Genomic DNA, 24,694 nt, shown 5'->3' on the forward strand with positions numbered 1-24,694 from the left:
ATGTTTTATTTTTAAATATTTTATTTTTGAAGTTTTGTCCATAGAATGTCCTATCTTTAGAGTTTTTACATTAAAGGTGTGGGTGTCGTAAGTCTTATATTGATGGTACTCTCTTTAAAAAATTTGATCTTGGTTGTCTTGTTTTTGGAAGATCTAATTTTGGTGATCTACTCTTTGAAATGTCTGATCTTAGTGGTATTTTTTTTTTGAATGTCTGATCTTAATGGTATTCTTTTAAAAAGTCTGATTTTAATGATATTTTTTTAGAAAATCTGACCTTAGTGGTATACTCTTTTAAAAGGTCGGATCTTGGTGGTCTTCTTTTTGTAAGGTCTAATCTTAGTGTTTTTCTTTTACAAAGTCTAACTTTTATGGTTTCCTCCTTTGGAAAGTTGGATTTTAGTGGTTTTCCTTTTGAAAAGGTCTAATCTTACTGGTCTTCTTTTTAGAAGGTTTGTCTTGGTGGTCTATCCTTTTGACCTTGCCTTTCTGACTTGATTTTAATGGTCTGCCCTTCTGGCATGATCTTAGTAGTATGCCCTTTCAAGTATCACCCTTCAGGTCTTATTCTTGTGACTTAACCTTAGTGGTCTACCATTCTCACTTGACTTTAGTGGTCTACCCTTTCAGCCTTACATTTTTTACCTGACCTTAGCTGTTTACTTTTTCGGGTCTTGCCCTTTTGACTTGACCTTAGTGGAATACTCTTTCAGCCTAACTTTAGTGGTCTGCCTTTTCGCATCTTACCTTGATGAGACCTTCATTTTTTAGGTCTTTTTTTTGAAAGATCTAATATGAGTGTTCTTTTTTTGAAAATTCTGATTTTTGGTGGTCTGCTCTTTCGGAAGGCTGAATCTTGGTGGTATTCCTTTCCTTTGAAAGGATCTAATCTTACTGGTATTCCTTTTGGAAAATTTGACTTTGATAGTCTACCCTTCCGGTCTTACCTTTCCAACCTGACCTTAGTGATCTACTCTTTCAAGTTTTGTCTTTTCGACTTGAACTTTGTGTTCTGCCCTTCCAGCCTGACATTAGTGGTCTATCCTTTCGAGTCTTACTTTAATGTGACATTCCTTTTTGAGATCTTTTTTTTTGAGATTTTTTTTTTAGGAAGACCTTTTCTTTTAAGATCTTTCTTCTTCAGAGAGAAACTAACAATAGTACAATACGGTACCATAATATCTCATAAGAAGACGATGTTATAGTAGAAGGAACCGTCTTCCTCAATAAGTGAAATAATTTAAGAAACAATAGAGGAAATTTTTATTTAACACTTGTGGAGACTTTAATGAGATTTGGGAGGTCGACCATTGCTAGCAGCAAGCCTGCATCCGAACTGAAGTAGCTCCTTGCTGGTATCGTCCCTGTGAACTATCACCTCTATGAAGCACAAGCAATTCTTCTTATCACCCATAGCTGTCTCAATCGCAGCAATTACTTCCTCCTCACTACCAACCTATAATTGAAAACAATACAAAGATATTTAAGGCGTCTTCAGTAACGGTGCAAGATTTCTTCTTTTTAAAAATTAAAAATATTTTTTTATTTTTTATATACTTTTTAAAAATATTTTTTAAAACAAATAAATTTATAAATTTTTATATAAAAATAAATAATAAAATATCTATTTTTAAAATATGATATTTAAAAATAAAATTAAAATATAAATAATTTTATAAATAGTTGCACATAAAAATAATAATAAATTATTTTTACATAGGCAAATTACTAATAAGTATATGTGGTATAGAAAAATATATTAATTAATCTTTTAATTTTAAAAAATATATTAAAATATCCTTAAACTTTTAAAAAGTTTACTAATTAGTCACTCCATTAATTTTAGTGGTTAAATATTAAAAAATAAAAAAATTACTATTTAATCTTTATAATATAGAAAAATTTAATAATTAGTCAATTAATTTTAAAAAATACAATAAATCATAAAATTATAGTAATTAATTTTTCTATTAATTTTAGTTGTTAAGTGTTATAAAAAAATTTTAAAATACTCTAAATATGAAGAGATTTATTAATAAATATTTTATAAAATTGGTAATAAATTTTATCCTATCACATAAATTAAATAGTAAAATACTTATAATTAACTAATAGAAGAACTAATCAGTATATTTTTTAATATTTCAATGACGCTTAATTGTATTTTTTAAAATCGAAAATTTAATTAATGAGTTTTATATTACAATAATTAAATAGTAATTTTTTATAATATTAATATATATATTATAAATTAATTGAATAAATATATATTTTAAAAAAATAAATTTAATTGATGAAAATAAAATTTTGAAATTGTTAATGATAATTAATACAAGTTACGATAAAAATAATAAATTGATAGAATTTGTAATAAAAAATAATATTATTTTAGAAATATTTTCTAAATAGTAAAAATGAAAACACAACAGTGAACAAGTTTCTTGATTTTTTATGAAATAAAAAGAAAACACAAAACCACAACTAAACACAGTAAGCCAGAATATGAAGTATCAAGTTTGACCCTGATGACCGCTGGATTTCTTTACCCCGGATTAGGGGCTTGACCACAGCCCAAGGCCCATAACGTAGAGGCCCACGCACCTGATATGCACAACAAGCCTGACTCATTCAACCTTCAAGGCCAGGCTCAACCAAGCTTCTTCACTCAGATCGGCCCAGTCCGCGACCAGCAGGCCCTCTCCTCTCAGGATTAGCGTCCGGCCCGACTCTCGGCCCAGCCCAGTATCCAGAGCCATACTCAGACAGCCTAGCAGATCCGCTCGAGCGTACGCACGAGGAGAATCAGAGGCCGTTACGCATGGAGCAGGCGGCTGATACCCTCGTACGCCCAAATCTGTATGTCAGAGACGCGTGTCCCAATCATGGAGAGGCCTTTACACGTCACCAGCAAGCATAGCGAAATGGATAAAAGGGGAACCCCCTCCCCAGAAAGTTTAAGTTTATTTTTCAATACAAAAACCCTTGTAAAACCCTATTCTATTGGATCTCAGATCATCAATTGGCGCCGTCTGTGGAAAACGAAGGAGATCTTTTCATCACCGGAGTTTTCACTTTCAAAACCCACTGAGATCCACGATGGCAAACCACCAAGAAAGTAGCCTTAACATTCCAAATGACCTGAGCTCTGCCCAAAATGGGCAGCAGTTCTCCTTTTCTAGCCCTACAACGTTGAATAACCAAACGCCTATCCCTCTTAATCCCTCGCCAAGCTTGGCAGGAAATACTCCCACCGTGACTCTGTCTAACCAGGACATTCAAACCATGGCTCTCTAGCTACAGACTACTGCTCACTGGTTAGGGCAGATAATGCAACAGAGGGGCCTTAGCACCCCAGTAAATGCACTCCCAGTAGTGGAGGAACCCAGAACCAATGAACCCCGACCTACCTCTGACCGCCTCCAAACTAACAGCCACGATGCTAGGGAAGAGGAAGAACCGGAGGCCCGAATCCATGGGAGAAGGGCAAGATAGTTGATAGAAAATGAGGAGGCGGACAACTATTCTGCCGGAACAACCAGGGAAACGGGAACTGAAACAAAGGAGGAGGAATACAGCTGGGGCAAAGGATCCAGCCCGGAAGACGAGAAAATGAACCAAAAGCTGAAAAGGTTGAAAGAGCAGCTCTTAGCCGAGCTAGGTAAGAAAGATCAGAGCCAAACCTCCTTGCCCACTTCTTCTCCCTTCTCAAAGATAGTGCAGCAGGAGACCGTTCCCAAGAAGTTTATGATGCCGCCGATGGCGGCCTATAACGGAGCTGGTAACCCGAGAGAGCATGTCATGAACTATAAGACCTTCATGGAGTTGCAAACCTTGTCAGATGCCTTAATGTGTAAGGTGTTCCCAACAACGCTCTCGGGACCAGCGCGGGCGTGGTTCAACAGCCCGGAGGCCGGAAGCATTAAAAGTTTTAGAGATCTTGCCACCCGCTTCATCAGCCGGTTCATAGCCGGGGTGCCAGCAGACAGGAAGACGAGCTATCTGGAAACAGTGAAACAAAAAGAAGGTGAATCACTCAGAGAGTATGTCGCCCGCTTCAATACGGAGGCCCTGCAGATTCCCGAGCTGGATGAAGGAAGGACGGTGGAGGCCATGCAAAAGGGAACAACCTCTGCCGAGTTCTTTGGTTCTTTGAGCAGGAAACCTCCGACCTCACTGGCTGAGTTGATGAAGAGGGCAGAGAAGTATATAAGGCAGGATGATGCCTTAGTGACGAGTAGATTTGCTAAAGGGATGGCAGGAAAAGAGAAAGCCCCGGAGGAGAGGAGGCCGGAGAGACACGAGAAGAAACATGGAAAGAGGCCTGAGCCGTACTGTAATACCCAGCTAGAATCCGGCATCGGAATTCCTGCCCTCCGGCGGAATATAGGGTGTTGGATCTCTCTAGAAGGGTAAAATGTATTTTTCTAAATGTTTTTATAATGATTTCAATGGTTTTAATTGAAAAAGAATTGAGTTTGAAGAGAAAAGACCAAGGAGGAGTCTGCCAGGTTCGACCTCCGAAAGTGAAGTTCGGCCGCCGAACATGGAAAGGCTTCGGGAGCGCCTTTGGCCTCCGAAAGTCTTGTTTAAACGAGCCAAGGTTCGGCCGCCGAAAGTCAAGTTCGGCCGCCGAACATGCATGAGTTTAGGGGGCACGTTAGGCTGCCGAAGGTCTTCGACCAGGCCACCTATAAAGGGCCCTCAGATCGGAAATGGGTGAGTTTTCTCCCCATTCTCGAGCTCAGGTGAGTTTATGCCTTCCTTTGGTCGTTTTCGTGTTCTCTCTACCCATCTCTCAAGTTTTTCATGATTTCTACCCTTGTGTTTGAAGATTTAAAGCTTAAAAGGAGTTTTGGGAGCTTGGAACTTTTGGAGCTTGGATTCTCCACACCTCCGAGCTAGGGGTCACACTACCCTCGACCTTCAAGAGGTAAGTGCAGATCCTTGCTTCCCTAGTGCTTTCATGAAGTTTTATGAAGTTTTTGATGGTTGAGTATGGGTAGATATGCATGTTTAGGTTTATGTGGGTTTTATACCCAATGTATGTTATGTGATGTTTGTGTTGAGGAGTTTATGCTAGTTTATGCTCCTTTATGCTTGTGGGAGTGAGTATGCATGATTGGGAGAGAGTATGTGAGGATTTGGGTATATTTGAGTTTGGTTTTTGGCTTGGCAGAATCGGACCTGTCGTCCAGAGGGGACCAGGTTCGGCCGCCGAAAGGAGTTTCGGCCGCCGAACCTGCATGGGAGGCAGTCTTTAGGCTGCCGAATGTGCCCCCGAAGGAGGGACTTTCATTTCTGTCCTAGGGTTTCGGCCGCCGAACTTGCCGCCGAACCTACCCGAGTTTCGTCTCTGGAAGGGACTTTCGGCCGCCGAAGGTGCCGCCGAAAGTGCCCTGTCCAGCCGTTTCTTGGGTGTTTTCCATGCATGTTTAAGTGATGTTTAGAGGGGTTTTTGGGGAGTTGTTTATGAGTTGTTAGAATGTGTTTGGCACCTCATTCGAGTCCACCTGTGTAGGATCGGACCCGAGAGACCGAGGAGGCCATCAGTGTTAGCAGTTGCAGAGTCAGTCAGCGTCTGCTAGGAGGTGAGTAGAACTAAACTTAATCTTTTATGCACAAAAGCTAATGCCTAAAGCATGTTCATGCATCATGATTATGTATAGTAGGTTGATTGCACTAGTTCACGAATATGTTGCATTGCATTATTTTCATGTTGATGCTGAGGTAGGGTGGACCGAGGCGACTTCAATAGCCCATATCTGTCACGAGTCTTGTCTTAGTCCTTTGAGAGCCGGACAAGTACATGTAGGAAAGTCCATGTGAGCTCTCTGTGGACCAGACACCATGTCATGTATGTTACAGGCCTTTGTGAGCTCCTATGGGGGAGCCGGGCACCGACAGAGGGATTTTTGATGTCATGTCCATCCTCTGAGAGGAAAGATGCATGCAAAAAGACAGACTCTCAGAAACCAGGGTCCGTGGGGAATACATATTGCATAAGCCCCGAGGCGGACAAGATTATGTGATTTCTCTGTGTTATGACGCATTTCATGAAAGCATGTAATTAATGAATGATTTTTCTCTCTGTTTCTACTCACTGGGCTTTTTAGCTCACCCCTTTCCCCTAACCCCAGTGTTGCAGGTTTAAGTCAGAGTCCAGAGGCTGCAGGGTAAAGTCAAGGTTAAGATATGCATGTTGTAATAGCTTAGATTATGTTTATGTTTAGTATGTTAGAGTGGACATGTATTATAAATTCATGTAAGATAATGTAATGTTAAGTAAAGTTGTGTCTATGGATTAGTTGTGCTGGCCCTATAGACTGGTTAGTCCCTGTTAATGCATGGTTATGTTTATGTTATATGTTGAGCTGAGAACCAAACTTGAGGCATGTAATGTTACCTCATTGGAGTATATGATGAGGACTCCAGTGGAGGTTTTATGATTTTATGATTTTATAATGTATGTTTCATGTCAGGATACATGCACAGGTCAGATTTGGGTTCAACAGATGTTCAGTTTTCATGTTTTTATGGTTAAGTTTTAATCATGTATGGGATTTAACCAGGTAATAGTATGTATGTTTGGCTTGCTACGGGTCCCGGCGGCCTTAAGCCGATCTGGATCCTAGCGCCGGTGGCGGTCCGGTTTCCGGGTCGTTACACGTACAAACAGGCCTGGGAGAGAAGGGATCAAAGGCCTCCTCCTCCTCCTCGGGCTCTTGAACCAAGAGTGCTCCCTCCTTGGGTTCCCGAGAAACCAACCCCCCTCAACGCTTCCAGAGCCGAAGTGCTCATGGCAGTCCAGGATAAGGAGTTCCTCCAGTGGCCCAAACCCATGAAGTCAGAGGCAGATCAAAGGAACCCTGACAAGTATTGTCAGTACCACCGGACGCATGGTCACGATACAAATAACTGTTTCCAGTTGATTGCGGAGATTGAAAGGTTGATAAAAAGAGGGCACCTCAAGAATTTCGTGAAGAGGCCGGAGGGGCAGAGGCTTCAGCCAGGTCCGGCAACTCAGACGCCTAGGAAAACAGGAGCTGGACCAGTGAATGATGGGTCCAGTGGAACCATCAATATGATTGTAGGAGGAACGGGAGGACGGATGAGCCGTCGAGGAAAGAAGAGAAACCGGGAAGGGGAGACCAGCAATAGTGAAGTCATGCAGATCGTTGAGCACTCTCCCATGACTATCGCTTTCTCTCCGGAAGATGCACAAGGCATTCAGATGCCCCATGATGATGCGCTCGTTATTGAGGCTGTCATTAACAATTTTCGAGTAAAGAAGGTTCTGGTAGATGACGGGAGTAAGGTCAACTTGCTGCCATATCGGGTTTTCCAACAGATGAGAATCCCAGAAGAACAGCTGGTTCGGGACCAGTCACCAATCAAGGGGATCGAAGGAGCACCGGTACTTGTAGAAGGAAAGGTGAAGCTGGCTCTTACCCTGGGAGAAGCACCCAGAGCTCGCACCCATCATGAGGTGTTTTTGGTGGTCAAACTCCCACTGAGCTACAATGCGATTTTGGGGAGACCGGCGTTGTTCGATTTTGAAGCTGTCACTAGCATCAGGTATTTGGCACTCAAGTTCCCAACGGAAGAAGGAGTGGGAATGGTCCGGGGCAGCCAGGAGGAAGCAAGGGCGGTATACTTGGCCACAGTAACAGAGCCGAGCTCAACTGGAGAAGCACTCGACTCGGAAGTTCTGGAGGTCAGAGATGAAACAAAAGAAGCCCGGACAGAGCCAGTTGGAGAGTTGGAAACCTTCCCCTTATCAGAAGCAGATGCAAACAAGGTCTTCAGTCTTAATGCCAGCCTCACCAAAGAACAAAAAGGTGAAGTCATGACCCTGATCCGAAGTCACGCACCGACCTTCGCATGGAAGCCTTCAGACATGCCGGGAATTGACCCCAAAGTGATGACACACCGATTGAATGTCCTCCCCGAGGCCAGACCAGTGAAGCAAAAGAAGAGAGTAGCGGGAAGAGAGAAGCAGCAGGCCACCCGGGAAGAAGTGCAGAAGCTAGAAGAGGCAGGCTTTATTAGGGAAGTCATGTACCCACAGTGGTTGGCAAATCCTGTGTTAGTTAAAAAAGCCAATGGCAAATACAGGATGTGTATAGATTTTACCGACCTAAATAAGGCCTGCCCTAAAGATTGTTACCCCCTCCCTGATATTAATAAAATGGTCGACTCAACGGCCGGTTTTGATTATATGTCTTCTTTGGATGCTATGTCGGGTTATCATCAAATCCCAATGGAAAGGTCGGATGAGGAAAAGACCTCATTCATAACTGAAGATGGAACTTACTGTTATAGGGCTATGCCCTTTGGATTGAGAAATGCCGGGGCAACTTATCAGAGGTTGATGAATAAAATCTTCAAAAACCAGATCGGTAGAAATCTGGAAGTGTATGTGGACGATATGGTGGTCAAAAGTTCAACTTTCCAACAACACATAGCAGATTTGAGGGAGATATTTGGGGTGTTAGATCAATACAGAATGAAGTTGAACCCAGCAAAATGTGCCTTCTTCATTAGGGGAGGAAAATTTTTGGGGTACATGGTGAGTGGTAAAGGCATTGAGCCCAATCCGGAGAAAGTGGAAGCCATACTGAATATATTGAATGGACAGAAGATTGCCAAAAGGCCTTCATAGAGCTTAAGAAGTATCTTAGCTCGCCTCATGTGCTCAGCAGTCCCATAAAAGGAGAAGAACTTCTGATATATCTGGCGGACTCAGAACAAGTAGTCAGCGCAGTGCTAGTAAGGGTGGAAGAAGAAGAACAGAAACCTGTTTTCTACGTTAGCAAGGTACTCAGAGACACTAAGGTCAGATATTCGAACATTGAAAAATTGGCTTACGCCTTATTGCTAGCAGTCCGGAAATTCAGAGTTTATCTAGAAGGCCACCAAGGAGTCGTGATGACAGACCAACCCTTAAAGAAGATTCTACATAGGCCGGAAACTTCAGGGCGGATGTTGGCATGGTCTGTAGAAATTAGCCCTTACTGTCTAGAGTACCGACCTCGAACAACCATAAAATCCCAAGCTCTGGCTGACTTCATAGCGGAGTGCGCATTCAATGAGGAGAAAGGAGGATCATCCTCAGAGATATCAAGAAAGGGGGAAGAGAGAGAGCCCCCCAAGAATTTAGCTGGAAGCTGTATGTAGACGGAGCATCAGGTGCTGAAGGTAGTGGCGCTGGGATAATGCTTAAGGGGCCAGAAAGTTTTAAAGTATGTTATGCCTTGCGTCTAGAATTTACGACTTCTAACAATATGGCCGAATATGAAGCCCTGGTAAACGGAATGTTGGTAGCTTCAGAGGTAGGGGTAACCGACCTCGAGGTGAATAGCGACTCTCAATTGGTGATCAACCAGGTGACGGGAGTATATCAGGCTAGGGACCCCATCATGCAGAACTATCTTGATAAAGTAAAGACTATAGAAGCCGAGCTCACAGGTCGGGGAGTTATCGTCAGATTTCAAAGAATACCTCGGGATGAAAATGAGGAAGCAGACCTGCTTAGTCGATTGACCAAAGAGGAGTTAGAACAGCTTCCCGATGAAGTATATATACAGCATGTCCGTACACCTGCTTTTAAAAAGACGAACACGGTACTGCAGGTAGAACAGAGCCCAACTTGGATGACCCCATACCTGAGATACTTGGAGGAGGGTAAGCTCCCCGAAGATAAAGATGAAGCCAGAAAGATAGCAGCTCGTGCTGCCAACTACCAAGCAATAAGGGGAACCTTATATAGAAAAGGGAAGTCCAGCCCATGGCTCCGATGTGTGAGTCCGGAAGAAGCTGCAAAGGTAATGGAGGAAATACATAGAGGCCTATGTGGGGCTCACGAGGGAGCAGGGACATTAGCCAACAAAATATTCAGGCAAGGGTACTACTGGCCCACTGTTAAAAAAGAAGCAGAAGAGTTTGTCCGGAGGTGCGACGTATGTCAGAGATTTGCTAACGCAATCAGAACCCCTGCCACTCCTCAAGCAAGCATATCCAGTCCATGGCCTTTCTCACAATGGGGAATCGACATCCTGGGACCTTTCCCCAAGACTACGGGGCAAAGGAAATTCGTAGTGGTGGCTGTGGAATACTTCTCGAAATGGCCAGAGGCAGAAGCAATAGCCACAATCACAGCTCGCAAGATGATAGATTTCGTATGTGGACATATCATCTGCAGATTTGGCATACCTAGAGTACTTATCTCAGACAACGGCATACAATTTGACTGCAGCATTTTCAGAGCCTTCACGACGAACATGGGCATATGGCATAAGTTCTCCTCCGTGGCTCATCCTCAGACTAATGGCCAAACAGAAGTCACTAACAGAGCTATCCTTCAAGGATTAAAGAAACGGCTGGATGGCGCAAAGGAGAATTGGGCAGAAGAACTCAATAGCATACTATGGGCACTCCGAACCACTCCCAGAGCGCCCACTAAAGAAACACCGTTTGCACTTGCTTATGGCACAGAAGCCGTAGTCCCGGTTGAATTGCAGATCCCCACTCATCGAGTCCAATTCGTTAGTGAGAATACTAATGAGGATAAGTTAAGAAGCAACCTGGATGCTCTTGAGGAAGTCAGGAAAGAAGCCCAAGTCCGAACTGCCGCTTATCAACAACGAGCAGCGAGATATTACAACCAAAAGGTCAGAGAAAGAAGCTTAAAAATGGGAGACCTGACCTTAAGAAACCTGGAAGCTATAGGAAAAAGAGTGGCCGCGGGCAAGTTAGCATCGACCTGGGAAGGTCATTTCAAGGTGACAAAAGTGGTCAAGCCAGGGGTATACCGAATCGAAGATATGCAAGGAAACCCCGAACCCCACGCTTGGAACATCCAGCACCTAAAAAGGTATTTCCCCTGAAATATTTGTAAAGAAAAACATTGTATTTTGACAAATATGAGTAAATAAAAAATTATTTATACAAATATGAATTATCTGTATGAATAACATTCCTCCATGAAAAAGAATAACATTCCTCCATGAAAAAGAAAGAACAGGGCTCAGAAAGATCCCTTGAAACAAGACCTCAGTTAGGCACAAAACCAGCTGAGATGACGAAGCGACAGTAAGGCCAATGAGCCTGAATCTTGTGCAAACACCTCAAGAAGACACAAAAAACTGCCGGCAGGGCCTCGAGGTCACCCCGGAACGGCCGGAGAGGATCTTAAAGATGCCTCCCGGAGCATGAAGACCGGGATCCCCTAGAACTCCCGGGAAAACAAAACAAAAAACTGCCGGCGGGGCCCCGAGGTCACCCCGGAACGGCCGGAGAGGATCTTAAAGATGCCTCCCGGAGCATGAAGACCGGAATCCCCTAGAACTCCCGGGAAAACAAAACAAAAAACTGCCGGCGGGGCCCCGAGGTCACCCCGGAACGGCCGGAGAGGATCTTAAAGATGCCTCCCGGAGCATGAAGACCGGGATCCCCTAGAACTCCCGGGAAAACAAAACAAAAAACTGCCGGCGGGGCCCCGAGGTCACCCCGGAACGGCCGGAGAGGATCTTAAAGATGCCTCCCGGAGCATGAAGACCGGGATCCCCTAGAACTCCCGAGAAAACAAAATAAAGAACTGCCGGCGGGCCCCGAGGTCACCCCGGAACGGCCGGAGAGGATCTTAAAGATGCCTCCCGGAGCATGAAGACCGGGATCCCCTAGAACTCTCGGGAAAACAAAACAAAAAACTGCTGGCGGGGCCCCGAGGTCACCCCAGAACAAAAACAGCCAGGGTCTCGTAAAGATCTCCTGAAGACAAAAATGGTCGGAGAAGGACTCAAGAGCCTCCCAAAATGAAAATTTCCCATGTCATATGCAAGGACAACTTATAAAATACAGTTCCAACCTCACCAAAAAGAGAGAGGAGCCCAGAGCTACCAAAGCAAAATAAGTTCCGACCTCCTGAAGAGGTTCGGGGCACAATAGCCAAGAAGCGCCGACCTCGAAACAGACGCTAACGCTAAAAGTATGGCTGTCGGGCAAAATGCCGAGCTCCCAGCTCGGATAGACCTATATTAAGCTCAAGGTCGAGCTCCCAGCTCGGATAGACTTTGCATCCTCAAAAGCCTAAGGTATGAAGGCCAAAACAAAAGGCCGGGCTCCCTCTTTCAAAAGGCTCATAAACGAAGAAACCTGTAAGAGGAAAAATGAAGGAGAACAAGGCTATACTCCAAAATCAGTTTATTGGGAACAGACATCCAAATTCACAACCAAGAAGGAAAGGCTAAAAGCAAAAAACAGACATGCTAGTCCCCATTAAAAGGTATGAGATTTGATCTCTCAAGACTATTAGCTAAGAGCTGAGCTCGCAACTTAAGATCAATTCGGAGCTTATGAATGAGAACACGTAGTGTACATTATAAATATGAAAAGTCGAGATAAATTCCAAGATATATGAAAAATAAGAGCAGTCTAAGAAGAAAACTGATATTTCATCAAGATAACTGTTACAATTTATCTCTCTGGTGAGGTGGGAGGATAAATAGTCCTTAAAGGACTTACATTAGTAGGAACACCCTCGCCTACATTATTTCTATTTACAGCCACATCTGAAAGCTCGGTATCCCTTGGATCAGAGCTCTCAACATTAACAACAGGGGCAACCTCTGATCCAAGGTGGAGGTCCTCCTTCTCAGAGTCAGGGTCATCTTCCTCTGACCCAAGGACTTCCACGTCCTCCCCCTCTAGCTCGGATCCCTCTGAGGGAGACTCAGCTGGCCGGCATATGTCCCTCCGGCAATCTCCTCGGGGCATAGGGAAATCATCCTCCCCATACAGTACTGGCTCGCCATCTGAGTCCGCTTCGTACTTGTGAAGCTCGGCCAAAGGAGTATCAGGAGCGTGTCTGGCTTCTCTTAAACCGCGATTGTAGCCGGTCACATACATACGGAAGGCTTTCTTAAGAATAGCCGCTTTCATTTCACCAGAAGCTTTATATTCATCGAGATGTGCTTCACAGGCCTCAGCTACAAATTCCTTGAACTCAGAAGAGTCCTTATAGTCCTGAAGGTGAGCCTCACAGGCCTGCTCGATCTTCCTTTTCAGCTCGTCAGACTCCTGATACTCCGCTATACATTGTTTGCGCACCAGCGAAGCCTTGTCCTCACCATGTTTTACTACCTTGAGCAGGGCTAAGCACTTACTTTCCAGGGCCCTGACTTCATGGTTGAGCTGTTGATGGCGAAGCTTGAGCTCTTCAGCCGATGAAGCCAGGTCTCTGATACGATCAGAGCTCGTACTCAATTCCTGCTCAAGGACCTTCATCCGAGCTAGGGCCATTTCCTCCTGAGCCTTCACTTCCTTCAGCTGAGCTTGAAGCTCTTCAAAATCAGCCTTTAAGGCCTCATATTGTTGCTGGACCTCAGCTTTTTGCCTCACGGCCTCATCCCTTTCGTTAAGGGCCTCCGTCATAGAGGACAGCTGCTTCAAAACTTCTTTACAACGAACCTCCACTGCAGCTGCCCTCTCATCAGACGCTTTGAGAACCCTGCGAGCCTGAGACAGCTCTGCTTCTAAAGACTTGGTCTGCTCTGCTGACTCAGCCGCCTTCTCATCAGCCTTTTTAAGGGCCTCCAGCGCAGAATGCAACTCCACCTGGAGGGACTGGATCTGCTCCCGAGCGGCTACCAGATTACCCCTCGCGTCATTGGTTGCAGATAAGTTCTCCTCCAGACGCGCCTCTTCAATCCGGCGGTCTACAGACTCCTAGAGGAAGCGATCACGGACGTCCACCTCCATAAAGAGGCCCGTCACCTAGTACGAAAGAACAACTGTCAAGAAAAGGAAACAAAGCAAACTGAAAAGAAGTGAAAAAAGTAATTTACCATCAGAAGCATTTCCCTGATCGTGGATCCGAGCTCCTCACGAGAGCGAGATCGGAAGGATGCTTGCTCCTTGGTAAAGCTGGCTAAGAGACCAGTCAGATTTACCATCAGAAGGATGCTTGCTCCTTGGAAGGATGCTTGCTCCTCGGAAGGATGCATTTCCCTGAAGGCGTGGATCCGAGGCCTCTGTGATTCCACCGAACATTCGCTCCCGGAGAAGTTCGGCAACAGCACTGGCCGGAGACTCGGAAGTAATTCCTGACGCGTTCAGAACGTTGTCAGTAAGAGATAACGAAGGCATAACAGAAACACCTTTCTCATTCCCAATGGGAGGAAGAGCTGGAGAAGATCCTGCAGCAGTCCTGGACTTTTTGCGAGCAGGAGACGGGGCAGATGTTCCGGAGGGGGCTGGACGCTTGTCCCCGGTCTTTGATAAAATGCCCTCAGATCCCTCAGGCTCAGTCCTCGCAGGGGCAGGGGCATCTTGAGCAGAAACCTCTGAGATTTGGTCATCTAGGAGGATGATCTCCATCCCTGTCCCAGAGGCCTCTTTGTCTTCAGTAGCAGGGGATTTAGATTTTCCCCCTGGCACACCCCCAGGAGAATGGGCAATACCCTGCTCCATTTGTTCAGCACCTTGGGTCTGCTCCACAATAGCTAGGGAGGCTTCCCTCACGACCTCTGAGGAGGCTGGAGCAAATCTAGACCCTTCAGCAGGCCTCGAAGTTGAGCTCGATCCACCTCGGCTAGACAGCCGAGATGACTTGGTGCTGCGAGAGCTCGGCTTCGAAGATCTAGAAGAAGCTTTGGCGGGAGGTCGGCTAACCTTCTTGGAGGAAGCAGCTTGAACCATCTCCGCACCAATCTCAGTCACTGAACGCCCATCCCCAAAGGCGTCGAAAATGGCATGCATATTATCCCGAGACAGGACAAAGTTCTTGGGGAACTTGACGTCATCCATTTTTACCTCGGAAGCTGCAAAAAACACGAAATTATAAAGAATCAGCATACTTTCCGATAGTATGAGCAAAGAAGAAACAGAATAGTCAGAGAAGGCATTATACCCGTGTCCCGGATATCCCTAAGATTCGACGCGAACATACACTTCTCGACGTCATACTTCCTATCAACGGAAGTCAGTCGAAGCAGCCCGACCTGCTCAATAAGACTCAATTGGGGCAGCTCGTTGCAACCCGAAAAGATCTCCCCCCAACTTAGATCCACCTCCCACGTTCGGGCGGACCCTAATTTTAACTCCGCCACAAGGAAGTTCTCCACCCATCCCTTTATGGAGTCCTTGTACCCCGTGAAAAGAGATAACCCAGTACGGGGGGAAAAATAATAGAAATTTTGAACCGCCCTAACCAGACGGAAAAAAGTGACAAACAGACAGGCCGTGAGTGTAAAACCCCAACTCAGGCAGATAGACTCAAAACAGGACATGAACAAGATGGAGTTTGGGGATAACATCCGAGGAGTCACCCCGAAGTATTCAAAGACCTCAATAAAGAAAGGGGTAAAAGGAAACGGTAGACCGAATTCTCTCTGCTTTAAGAAAAACACTATATGACGACCCTCTTGGGGATCCACCAAACCCGGAGGGGGAGGGTAAGGAAGGACTATCCTTTCATTTGAAAGAGGTGCTCGAATGAAATACAACGGAGCATCTAAAAATCTTTGGGAATTATACTTAGTTATGTTGGAGGGTGTAATATGCGACTCAAGGTTAACAATATCGGGAAGCTTTGAACTGGCCATGGAAGAACAAGGAAGCGTACCTGAGAACACAATGGGGTGAAAAATGCAGAAGGAGTTGCAGGAAGACAGAGAGCAGAAAAGAGCTAGTTTCTTCAGAAGACAGAAGGAATTCGAGATGAAAGGCAATAATGAGACGGAACGTGGATCTGAACAGTTTTGTCTTGGAGCGGCGCGATCATTAATTACTCTCGAAGTTTACCCTCTCAACGGTTAGATAAATAACCGGTGAGAAGGTAAAGGGGCAAAAAGATGATCGCTGGGCTTCTCCACATCCGTCAAGGGCCAGATCCGTGATTACAGCCCATCAACCAAAAGCCCATTCGCCACCTACATAATACAAGCCCAACTTAGCCCGCAAGAACAACTCAACCTGCAAAATTCACCACTTCACCACCTCCATGGTAAATACCAAGGAAACAGAGGGGCAAGTCATGAAAAGACTCAAAAGTACAAGCAAATGGGAGCATGATAAAGGTCAGACTTGCTCATCGTTTAAAAAGATATAAGATTTGACTTATCGTTATTAAACAAAGGCTGCGAGATCGGAAAGAGGCGATAAGGGCACCTCGAAATCATACAGAGCTGAGAGCTCTGAAATCAACTCAAGGATTAAAGACCGAGCTCACAGGTCGGATTAGTCCAGCTCGAAAAACATAACTTGAGAGTTCGGTCGGCTAAAGGAGGCTCAAAGCTCAATCCATCAAGTAAAGACCGAGCTCACGGGTCGGTTAGTCAAGCTCGGAAAAGTAAACCGACCGTCCAGTTGGTTAAGTAGGCCCGGAGCTCGGCTCATCGACTAAAAGCAAGAGTTCGCGAAATGTGGTCAGTTCAGCTCGGAAAAAACGAAACAAAAGTTTGTTGGCTAAAGCTACGACGAAAAGCAGTATCAGTACTTCATCCATGACAGAGAAAGAACAAGTATGAGCAAAAAACAAGAATTTCATTAAAAGAAAAGTATATTACAGCACGTTACAAAGGCCTACACTACGGGATGAAAGACTATCCTTAAAGGATTTACATAACCACATACATCATCATCTACGTTTACATCACTGACATCTGCTCTACTATCTTAGTCTTAATTCCGGGGACTATCCTAGTACGGAAAGCGAGCTCTACAGGTCGGCTGAGCTCTGTCTCGTTATTATAGGGGAACTGAACAAGTTGATTCCCATAAGCATTTCTCACTGTTCCCCTAGGCAAACGTTCGGTTACCCAAGTGTGATGCACGGTACATTCGGACAAGCTCGGATATTATATGCCGGTCGTGCACCACACATGAAAAACATAAGTCTTCGAGTTACGGCACCGAAGAGATCACAAAGCATACATTCGAAGAAATCGCTGGAGACTTGACTGAGTGCAGCTGATCTCAGTCCCTCATAACGTAAGCACCCCACACTGAAGGAAACAATAAGCTGATCTTTCTCGCCACTTCCATTTATATCAAAAGAAGATAACAGGGGCATCAGAGAAATTTCTTTCTCCCTCTTGAGGGAAGGCAAAGTTAGCGCAAACTCCCCAACAGCCCAGAACCTCTTTGGAGCCCGGACAACAAACAGAGGAGGAGGCCGGCCAGACGACCTGGGTAAAACAGTCTCAGCAGCTTGCCTAATAGTCCCACCCATCGGCCGCCCTACCAGAAGGATCTCCAAAGCACCGTCCAGACTCCTTAGAGGTAACATCAAATTTTCAAGAATTTTGAACTGACCCATTCTTATCTCAAGTACTGCAAAAAGTTTCAAAACAGAGACAAGTCAGAAACAATTCTCCATCAAGATGATAAAAGCAAGATTAAAACAAACCTCTGGGGCAACAAAGCAATACAAACTCAAACTCACCTCATTCCGTTTGAAGAAGGCGTCAAATGGATCCTTTGCAGATAAAACAGAACAATCAGACCAATCTCGATGAAGGAAAGAAGCAGACAGAGAAACGGAAAGGAAGAACCTCTTGTTCCAGCAGAGGATTTGAGAATGAAGAAAAGTTAGCGTTGATATATACCCGGAGCCTGAGGCCTTAGCACGGGGCAGAGCTATGCTAGACTCTAAGCTAACGGTGTCAGAATTTTAAAAGATAGTCATGGAAAAGGAAAGAAAGGACATGTCCAGATAATGATGACAGGAAAGCAAAGACAGCAAAGAACACGAAGAATGGAGAAAAGCCAGAAAGGGGAAAGAGCAGATAGGATTCAGAAACTGCACAACGATGGAAAAATGAAAGGATGTTATTAAGGCACCTGAACACGAATAGGCGTGGTCATAATGGTTCTTGATATTCACCCCCTCGGCAGTGGGAGCAATAACTACCGAGAAGGTGAAGGGGCAATTGATGACCGCTGGATTTCTTTATCCCGGATCAGGGGCTTGACCACAGCCCAAGGCCCATAACGCAGAGGCCCACGCACCTGATATGCACAACAAGCTTGGCTCATTCAACCTTCAAGGCCAGGCTCAACCAAGCTTCTTCACTCAGATCGGCCCAGTCCGCGACCAGCAGGCCCTCTCCTCTCAGGATCAGCGTCCGGCCCGACTCTCGGCCCAGCCCAGTATCCAGAGCCATACTCAGACAGCCTAGCAGATCCGCTCGAGCGTACGCACGAGGAGAATCAGAGGCCGTTACGCATGGAGCAAGCGGCTGATACCCTCGTACGCCCGAATCTGTATGTCAGAGACGCGTGTCCCAATCATGGAGAGGCCTTTACACGTCACCAGCAAGCATAGCGAAATGGATAAAAGGGGAACCCCCTCCCCAGAAAGTTTAAGTTTATTTTTCAATACAAAAACCCTTGTAAAACCCTATTCTATTGGATCTCAGATCATGAGACCCTTTTAGTGCATATGGTAAAAAAAAAAAAAAAAAAAAGGTTTTATACTTTTATTACCTTGGTAGTCCAACAAGTCCCTTGCTCATTATTTATTGTATTGACCAACCCACCGTAGCTCCAGTTCTTGATTACGTTGTACGGACCATCATGAATCTCAACTTCTGTTGTGTATCCACCATTGTTTATCAAGAATATGATGCTGTTATGTCCTAATCTAAGCATTGTGGACACTTCTTGTGGGGCCATCTGCAAGCCGTACACAATATTCTTAATCATTTCTTCTCTGGAGCAATTGAATTAGAGGAAGCCGTGACGATATTAATTAGTTAATCATATTATAATAAGTGTGTAAACCGACCTGGAAGCTTCCATCTCCTATACAAGCTATAACTCGCTTGTCCGGTTCAGCCTGCGCAAGCCCAAGTGTTGCACCTATTGACCAACCAATCAATGCATATAGCAGCTGACTCTCATACCAGCATAGATTCCCAAATTCGTTTTCTTTTCTGTATAGAGCCTTTGATAAATTCTATTTTAATGTATACAAGTTCAAGGTGACAGATTTCTTACCCACAACCCTGTGGCAGTTTCAGTTTCTGGCAATGGAACCATGAATCGCCTGCCTCAGCCAACAGAAACATGTCACCCGACAACATTTTTTGTATGTGCTTGAACAGAACATTAACCTTCAAGTCCTTATTGGGAACAGATTGAAGGGGAAGTGCCTCTGGAACACAAATCCTCTTGTAATTCTCGTATGCACTAGTGTTATATTCGAGCCTTTTCGCTAGTTTTTCAAGGAATTTCTTCAATGATACTCGCCAAAACACCGGCATGTTGGGAATTATTACTCGTTCAGGTTCTGCAATAATAGCCTTCTTCTTATTGAAGAGCAATGAATGGCCAAGAGAGCTCAAATCATCGAAAATGGGTCCTGCAAAGAGTGAAGCATCTGCAGTTTCCACAATCTCAGCAGTGTACAGAGTGCTTGCTGCGCCCCAATAAGTCCCAGTGAAGTGAGGGAAGTTCTCTGGAACAAGGCCTTTTGCAGCTGGCATGACTGCAATTGCATAGCCACTAGAATCTGCTAACTCTACAAAGGCATTGCAGGCTTTTGCAACTCGGAGCCTTGGTCCAGCCACCAGAACAGGCTTCACTGCCTTATTCAGGAATTCTGCAGCTGCCTCCACTGCTACTTCCGGGCCATATGGGAGCAATTTTTCAAATCATGCATAATATAAAAAATAATTTTAAAATCATGCAGAATCTAAAAATATTTTCGAATTCTGTGTGTCAACTCAACGAGTTCGCCAGTCAAACTGGCAAACATACTAGTATAGTGTCGAACTTATGGAAGTTCGGCACTTATTGAGTTCGCCAATCAAACTGGTGAACATACTAGTATAGTGTCGAACTTATGGAAGTTCGACACTTTAAGTGGCGAAGTCTGTCTTGTTCGGCACTATGAGTGCCGAACAAGCTTTTCATTGCCACCGGAGCAGTTCAACTGCTTCCGTGGCAGCGTAGCATGCATAGCTCTTCGGCACTTATAGTGCCGAAGAGCTGCATGCATGCCGTGAATGGCGCCGCTGCATGCATCTCCTGCATTCATACGAAAATAAAAATCGAATATTAAGTTTGTATAAATATTTTGTAATATATAATAAAATTTAATTTTTTTAAAATAAATATAATTAAGAAAATAAAATGTAATAATTTTTTAAAAGATATAATAATTTTATTTTTTAGATTATTTCATCCATCCGTTTTATTTTTTTATTATTTTAAAATTATTTATTTATTTTATTTATATTATTAAAATATATAAATTAATTAGTATTAATTTTATTTTATATTTAAGTTTTTATAAATATTTTTTATATCTAATAAACTTTAATATTAAGTTTTATTTTCTTACCTGCATCTCTGCATGCATGCAGGACCATCCACTGCATGCATGCAGGGCTCTTCGGCACTTATAGTGCCGAAGAATTCCAATCTTTTAAATTCAGATTTTGTTTGAGCGTATATTAAAAAATATTTACAAAAATTTAAACATAAAATCAAATTAATACTAATTAATTTATATATTTTAATAATATAAATAAAATAAATAAATAATTTTAAAATAATAAAAAAATAAAACGGATGGATGAAATAATCTAAAAAATAAAATTATTATATTTTTAAAAAAATTATTACATTTTATTTTTTTAATTATATTTATTTTAAAATTTTTTTTTTTTTTAAATAGGGAGTTAGGGGAGTCGAACCTTAGACCTTTCAAAGCTACGGATGCAAATATTTATTTTAAATTTTATTATATATTACAAAATATTTATACAAACTTAATATTAGATTTTTATTTTCTTATGGATGCAGGAGATGCCTGCAGTGGCCATTCACTGCATGCATGCAGCTCTTCGGCACTATAAGTGCCGAAGAGCTACGCATGCTGCTACGGAAGCAGTTGAACTGCTCCCGTGTCAATGAAAAGCTCGAACTCATAGTGCCGAACAAGACAGATTTCGGCACTTTAAGTGTCGAACTTTCATAAGTTTGACACCCATAATATCAAATTAGTATGTTCGCCAGTTTGACTAGCGAACTCATTGAGTTAACACACAGAATTCGAAAATATTTTCGGATCTTGCATGATTTTAAAATTATTTTTTATATTATGCATAATTTGAAAAATTGCTCGCCATATGGTTACTCATCCTGAAAACAAGAAAAGGAAATGTGGATAAAACAAGTTATACATTTAGAGAGCAAATTTTGGGAATGCATATAATCTTACTTGGAAGAGAAGACGAGTGGAATAGGATCCTGAACCAAAGTAGGATGAGGGATGGCAACCAAATTGCAGCAAATGCTGATATAAACAGGCTTGCTTTCTTCTAAACATGCTGTAATTGCTCTATCAATCTGTTCTTGGGCGTGCTCCAAATCATTAATAATGGCCTCCAATAGAATATTGAGTACAGAAAGTTGGCATGCAACCATTAATAATCTTGGTTTGGCTTTAGGCTGCTCCTACAGCTCCTAGTCAACCTAGTTACTGTATATTAAGATCGTTTCGAAAATTATAATAATAACGATAATAAAAATACTAATAATAACTTTTGCTTGAAATTTTATTCCACAGCTATCCCTACGCAAAATATATGCACCATTACTGACGAGCATTGGAGTGGTTTACCTGATGGCAGGTCACTGGGCGGAAGCACTGAAGCTCTTGGGAGAAATCCGGCAACCCAATGGCGTGATGAAGAATTGTGTTAGAACCGTAATCATTGGAGTTAGGACCTCCAACGATACAAATTACAGCCAAATCTTGACTGTAAGCACCAGCTATAGCATTTAAAATGCTGAGGCCACCAACTGTGAAGGTAACAGCACAAGCACTCACACCCCTTGCCCTTGCGTACCCATCAGCTGCATACCCTGCATTCAGCTCACTGCAACATCCCACTAGCTTCAGCCCTCCCTCGTCGATGAAGTAATCCAGAAGGGTCATATTGGAGTCCCCGGGAACTGAAAATACCTCTGAGACACCAACTTCAACCAGTCGGTGTGCTAGATGGTGGCCTAGCGTGGGTGCTAATGGGAGCTTTGTCTTTTGTATGCTTCGCATGGCATTGCTGGGATGCTTGTTTTTTGTTGCGTTATCCATTTTCGCTGGAAATAGCTAGTATGTGTGATTGTTATGAAGTTTGGAAATTAATATTACTACTGCACTGGATTTTGGGCTTGGTGCTTCGGAAGTTGTATTTATATAGAGATGCAGTTTCGCTGGTTCAAACTCGTGAGCTCTTAACTTTAAAATTTGAAATGTTATTGCACTCACCATTGGCATATAATAGCAAATTTCTTGCACTAAAAATAAATTTAATATAATACCCTTTAACTAACAACCTGATAAGAATACATTATAATACTCACATACTTAATTTGATAGTAAATGTATCTGAATAAATCTGAAAATTTTTTTTTAATTTTTAATCTCTATTTAAAAAAAAAATAAAATACCGTACATTATATTCAACCAAAAATATTATACTTAATATAAATATTAAAATTTATAAAAATTATGAAGATTTTTTTTCTCATAGAGTTGAATTTTTGGACAGTGAGAAACTCTCAAGATGGTAGGTGTAATATTATATGGATTGAAACTCTTTTATTCAATGTAAATATATAATACGGATAGTGAATAATTAAAACAAAACTAGAGCCTATAAGGTGTTTTTATTTAATTAAATTATTTTAATAGGAAAATCTCTTTTATTAATTAAATTATAATATTATTAATATCTATAACAAAAAAAAAGTAAATTTATTATATTTTTAAAAAATAAAAAACATACAAGCAATATAAATAATTAAATGGAAAATCTTGTCTTGATATATTCAATAGAATACGAATAAATGATGAGATTTATATAAAATTTTTTAGTCCGTTATAAATTAAATTTTTAAGTAAAAGTTATTTATAATTAAATTAATATGTGCCCCATATTAAATAACTATCAGAGATTTCAAAATCATTAAATCAATTATTATTAATTACTTACTTCTTTATGGTTGTATAATTATGTAAATAAATACATGATATCGCAGTCAATTAAATATTTTTAAATTAAAAAATATAAAATAAATTAAAATATATAAATAAAGAAAAACTAAATAAAGATTTTACACTTATTATAAATAGATATATATATTTTTCCTTAATTATAATTATAAATATATTTACCTTCAAATTAAAAAGGTTTGACTTAACTTATAAAATTTAACTTATAAACATCCATTACTTATAACCATTTTCGTTAAAACATTTTTTTAACAATAATGTTCTTATCTTACTCTATCGTAAATTTTCCTCTATGGTCTCTTTGCGAGTTGATATACTCGTCTTTTCCTCTTCCTGAAACCTAACTTCTTCTTTCTCCTTTCTTATAAAGACGATCTGCTTCAATTGTCTATTGATAAAGAAGAAGATATTGTTCTCTCTATTAACAGAGATATTCCAATCGTCACTTATGATTTCTGTATGGTAGAGATATTTCTCACATACAATCCAATTAATTTTCAGAATATGCAGACCTCTTTGACAGATTTATAGCATTCTTTAGAGGGGATGTTGTTGTCCCTGATAAGCTTGATGAGGAGATTGCAGCCCAAATAAATGATGATGCTAAAAAAAGGCTAAAAAACACTAAATATAACGTTGTTGTTTTCCTTCCTCTCAACAGGATGCCTCTGACAACACCCCTGTGAATGTTAATTTGACAGGCAACAGTGAAGCGGCTCATCTCGTCAAAGGTCAGGATAGCTGAAAGCAATGATCGTCCTGTGTTAGAATTGCCGAAGACTCGGCAATTCTCGGACAATTAATGTATTGAAGGATTTGGTTACTAGTTACAAGCCAAACATTTTATTTTTGATAGAAATAAAAACTCTTAGTTTTCGTATGGAATTTTTTTAATAATTTTTTACATTTTGATGATTGCTTCTTAGTCAATAGACAAGAATTGGAAGGAAGCCTTTCGTTAACGTAGAAGAGTCATGTGTCTATTATTTTCTTCAAATTTTATTGATTCGGAAAGTAATATTCAATGGAGGTTTACTAGTTATTATGAGTTTCCGAAATCGCAATAACGACGTCAGTTTTGAAATTTTATTCGAGTTTTATCTCATAGAAACTCTTTTTTGTGGATTTGTTTGGGAGATTTTAATGATTTATACTCGAGCAATGATCGTCCTGTGTTGGAACTGCCGAGGACTCGGCAATCCTCGGATAGTTAATGTATTGAAGGATTTGGTTACTAGTTACAAGCCAAACATTTTATTTTTGATAGAAACAAAAACTCTTAGTTTTCGTATGGATTTTCTTTTATAATTTTTTACATTTTGATGATTGATTCTCAGTCAATAGACAAGAATTGAGAGAAAGCCTTTCGTTAATGTGGAAGAGTCATGTGTCTGTTCTTTCGGTTATTTTGGAAAGTAATGTTTAATGGAGGTCTACTAGTTATTATGAGTTTCCGAAATCGCAATGACGACGTCAATTTTGAAATTTTATTAGAGTTTTATCTCGTAGAAACTCTCTTTCGAGGCTTTGTTTGAGAGATTTTAATGATTTATACTCGAGAAATGAGAAAGAAAGAGGAACATTTTTGTCAAATTATTTTATGTAGGGGTTTAAACAGACACTTGAGTAGTATCTTTACCAAATAATCTTATGTAAGGGTTTAAACAA

The 24,694-nt window shown here is 41.9% G+C and overlaps 1 protein-coding gene across 1 annotated transcript; it reads right to left on the reverse strand.

The window, feature by feature from the left end:
- Positions 1-1,285: 1,285 nt before the first annotated feature.
- Positions 1,286-22,105, reverse strand: LOC110600467 (pyruvate decarboxylase 2). Its single transcript, XM_021737336.1, has 7 exons — positions 21,632-22,105; positions 21,230-21,393; positions 21,135-21,150; positions 19,001-19,634; positions 18,788-18,906; positions 18,487-18,675; positions 1,286-1,456 (listed from the first exon to the last, which is right to left on the reverse strand). The coding sequence occupies exons 1-7, from the start codon at positions 22,103-22,105 to the stop codon at positions 1,286-1,288; spliced, it is 1,767 nt and encodes a 588-aa protein (XP_021593028.1).
- Between the last annotated feature and the right edge of the window lie 2,589 nt (positions 22,106-24,694).

This window comes from Manihot esculenta, chromosome 14 (assembly GCF_001659605.2).
Source record: "Manihot esculenta cultivar AM560-2 chromosome 14, M.esculenta_v8, whole genome shotgun sequence".
Taxonomy (NCBI): Eukaryota; Viridiplantae; Streptophyta; class Magnoliopsida; order Malpighiales; family Euphorbiaceae; genus Manihot; species Manihot esculenta.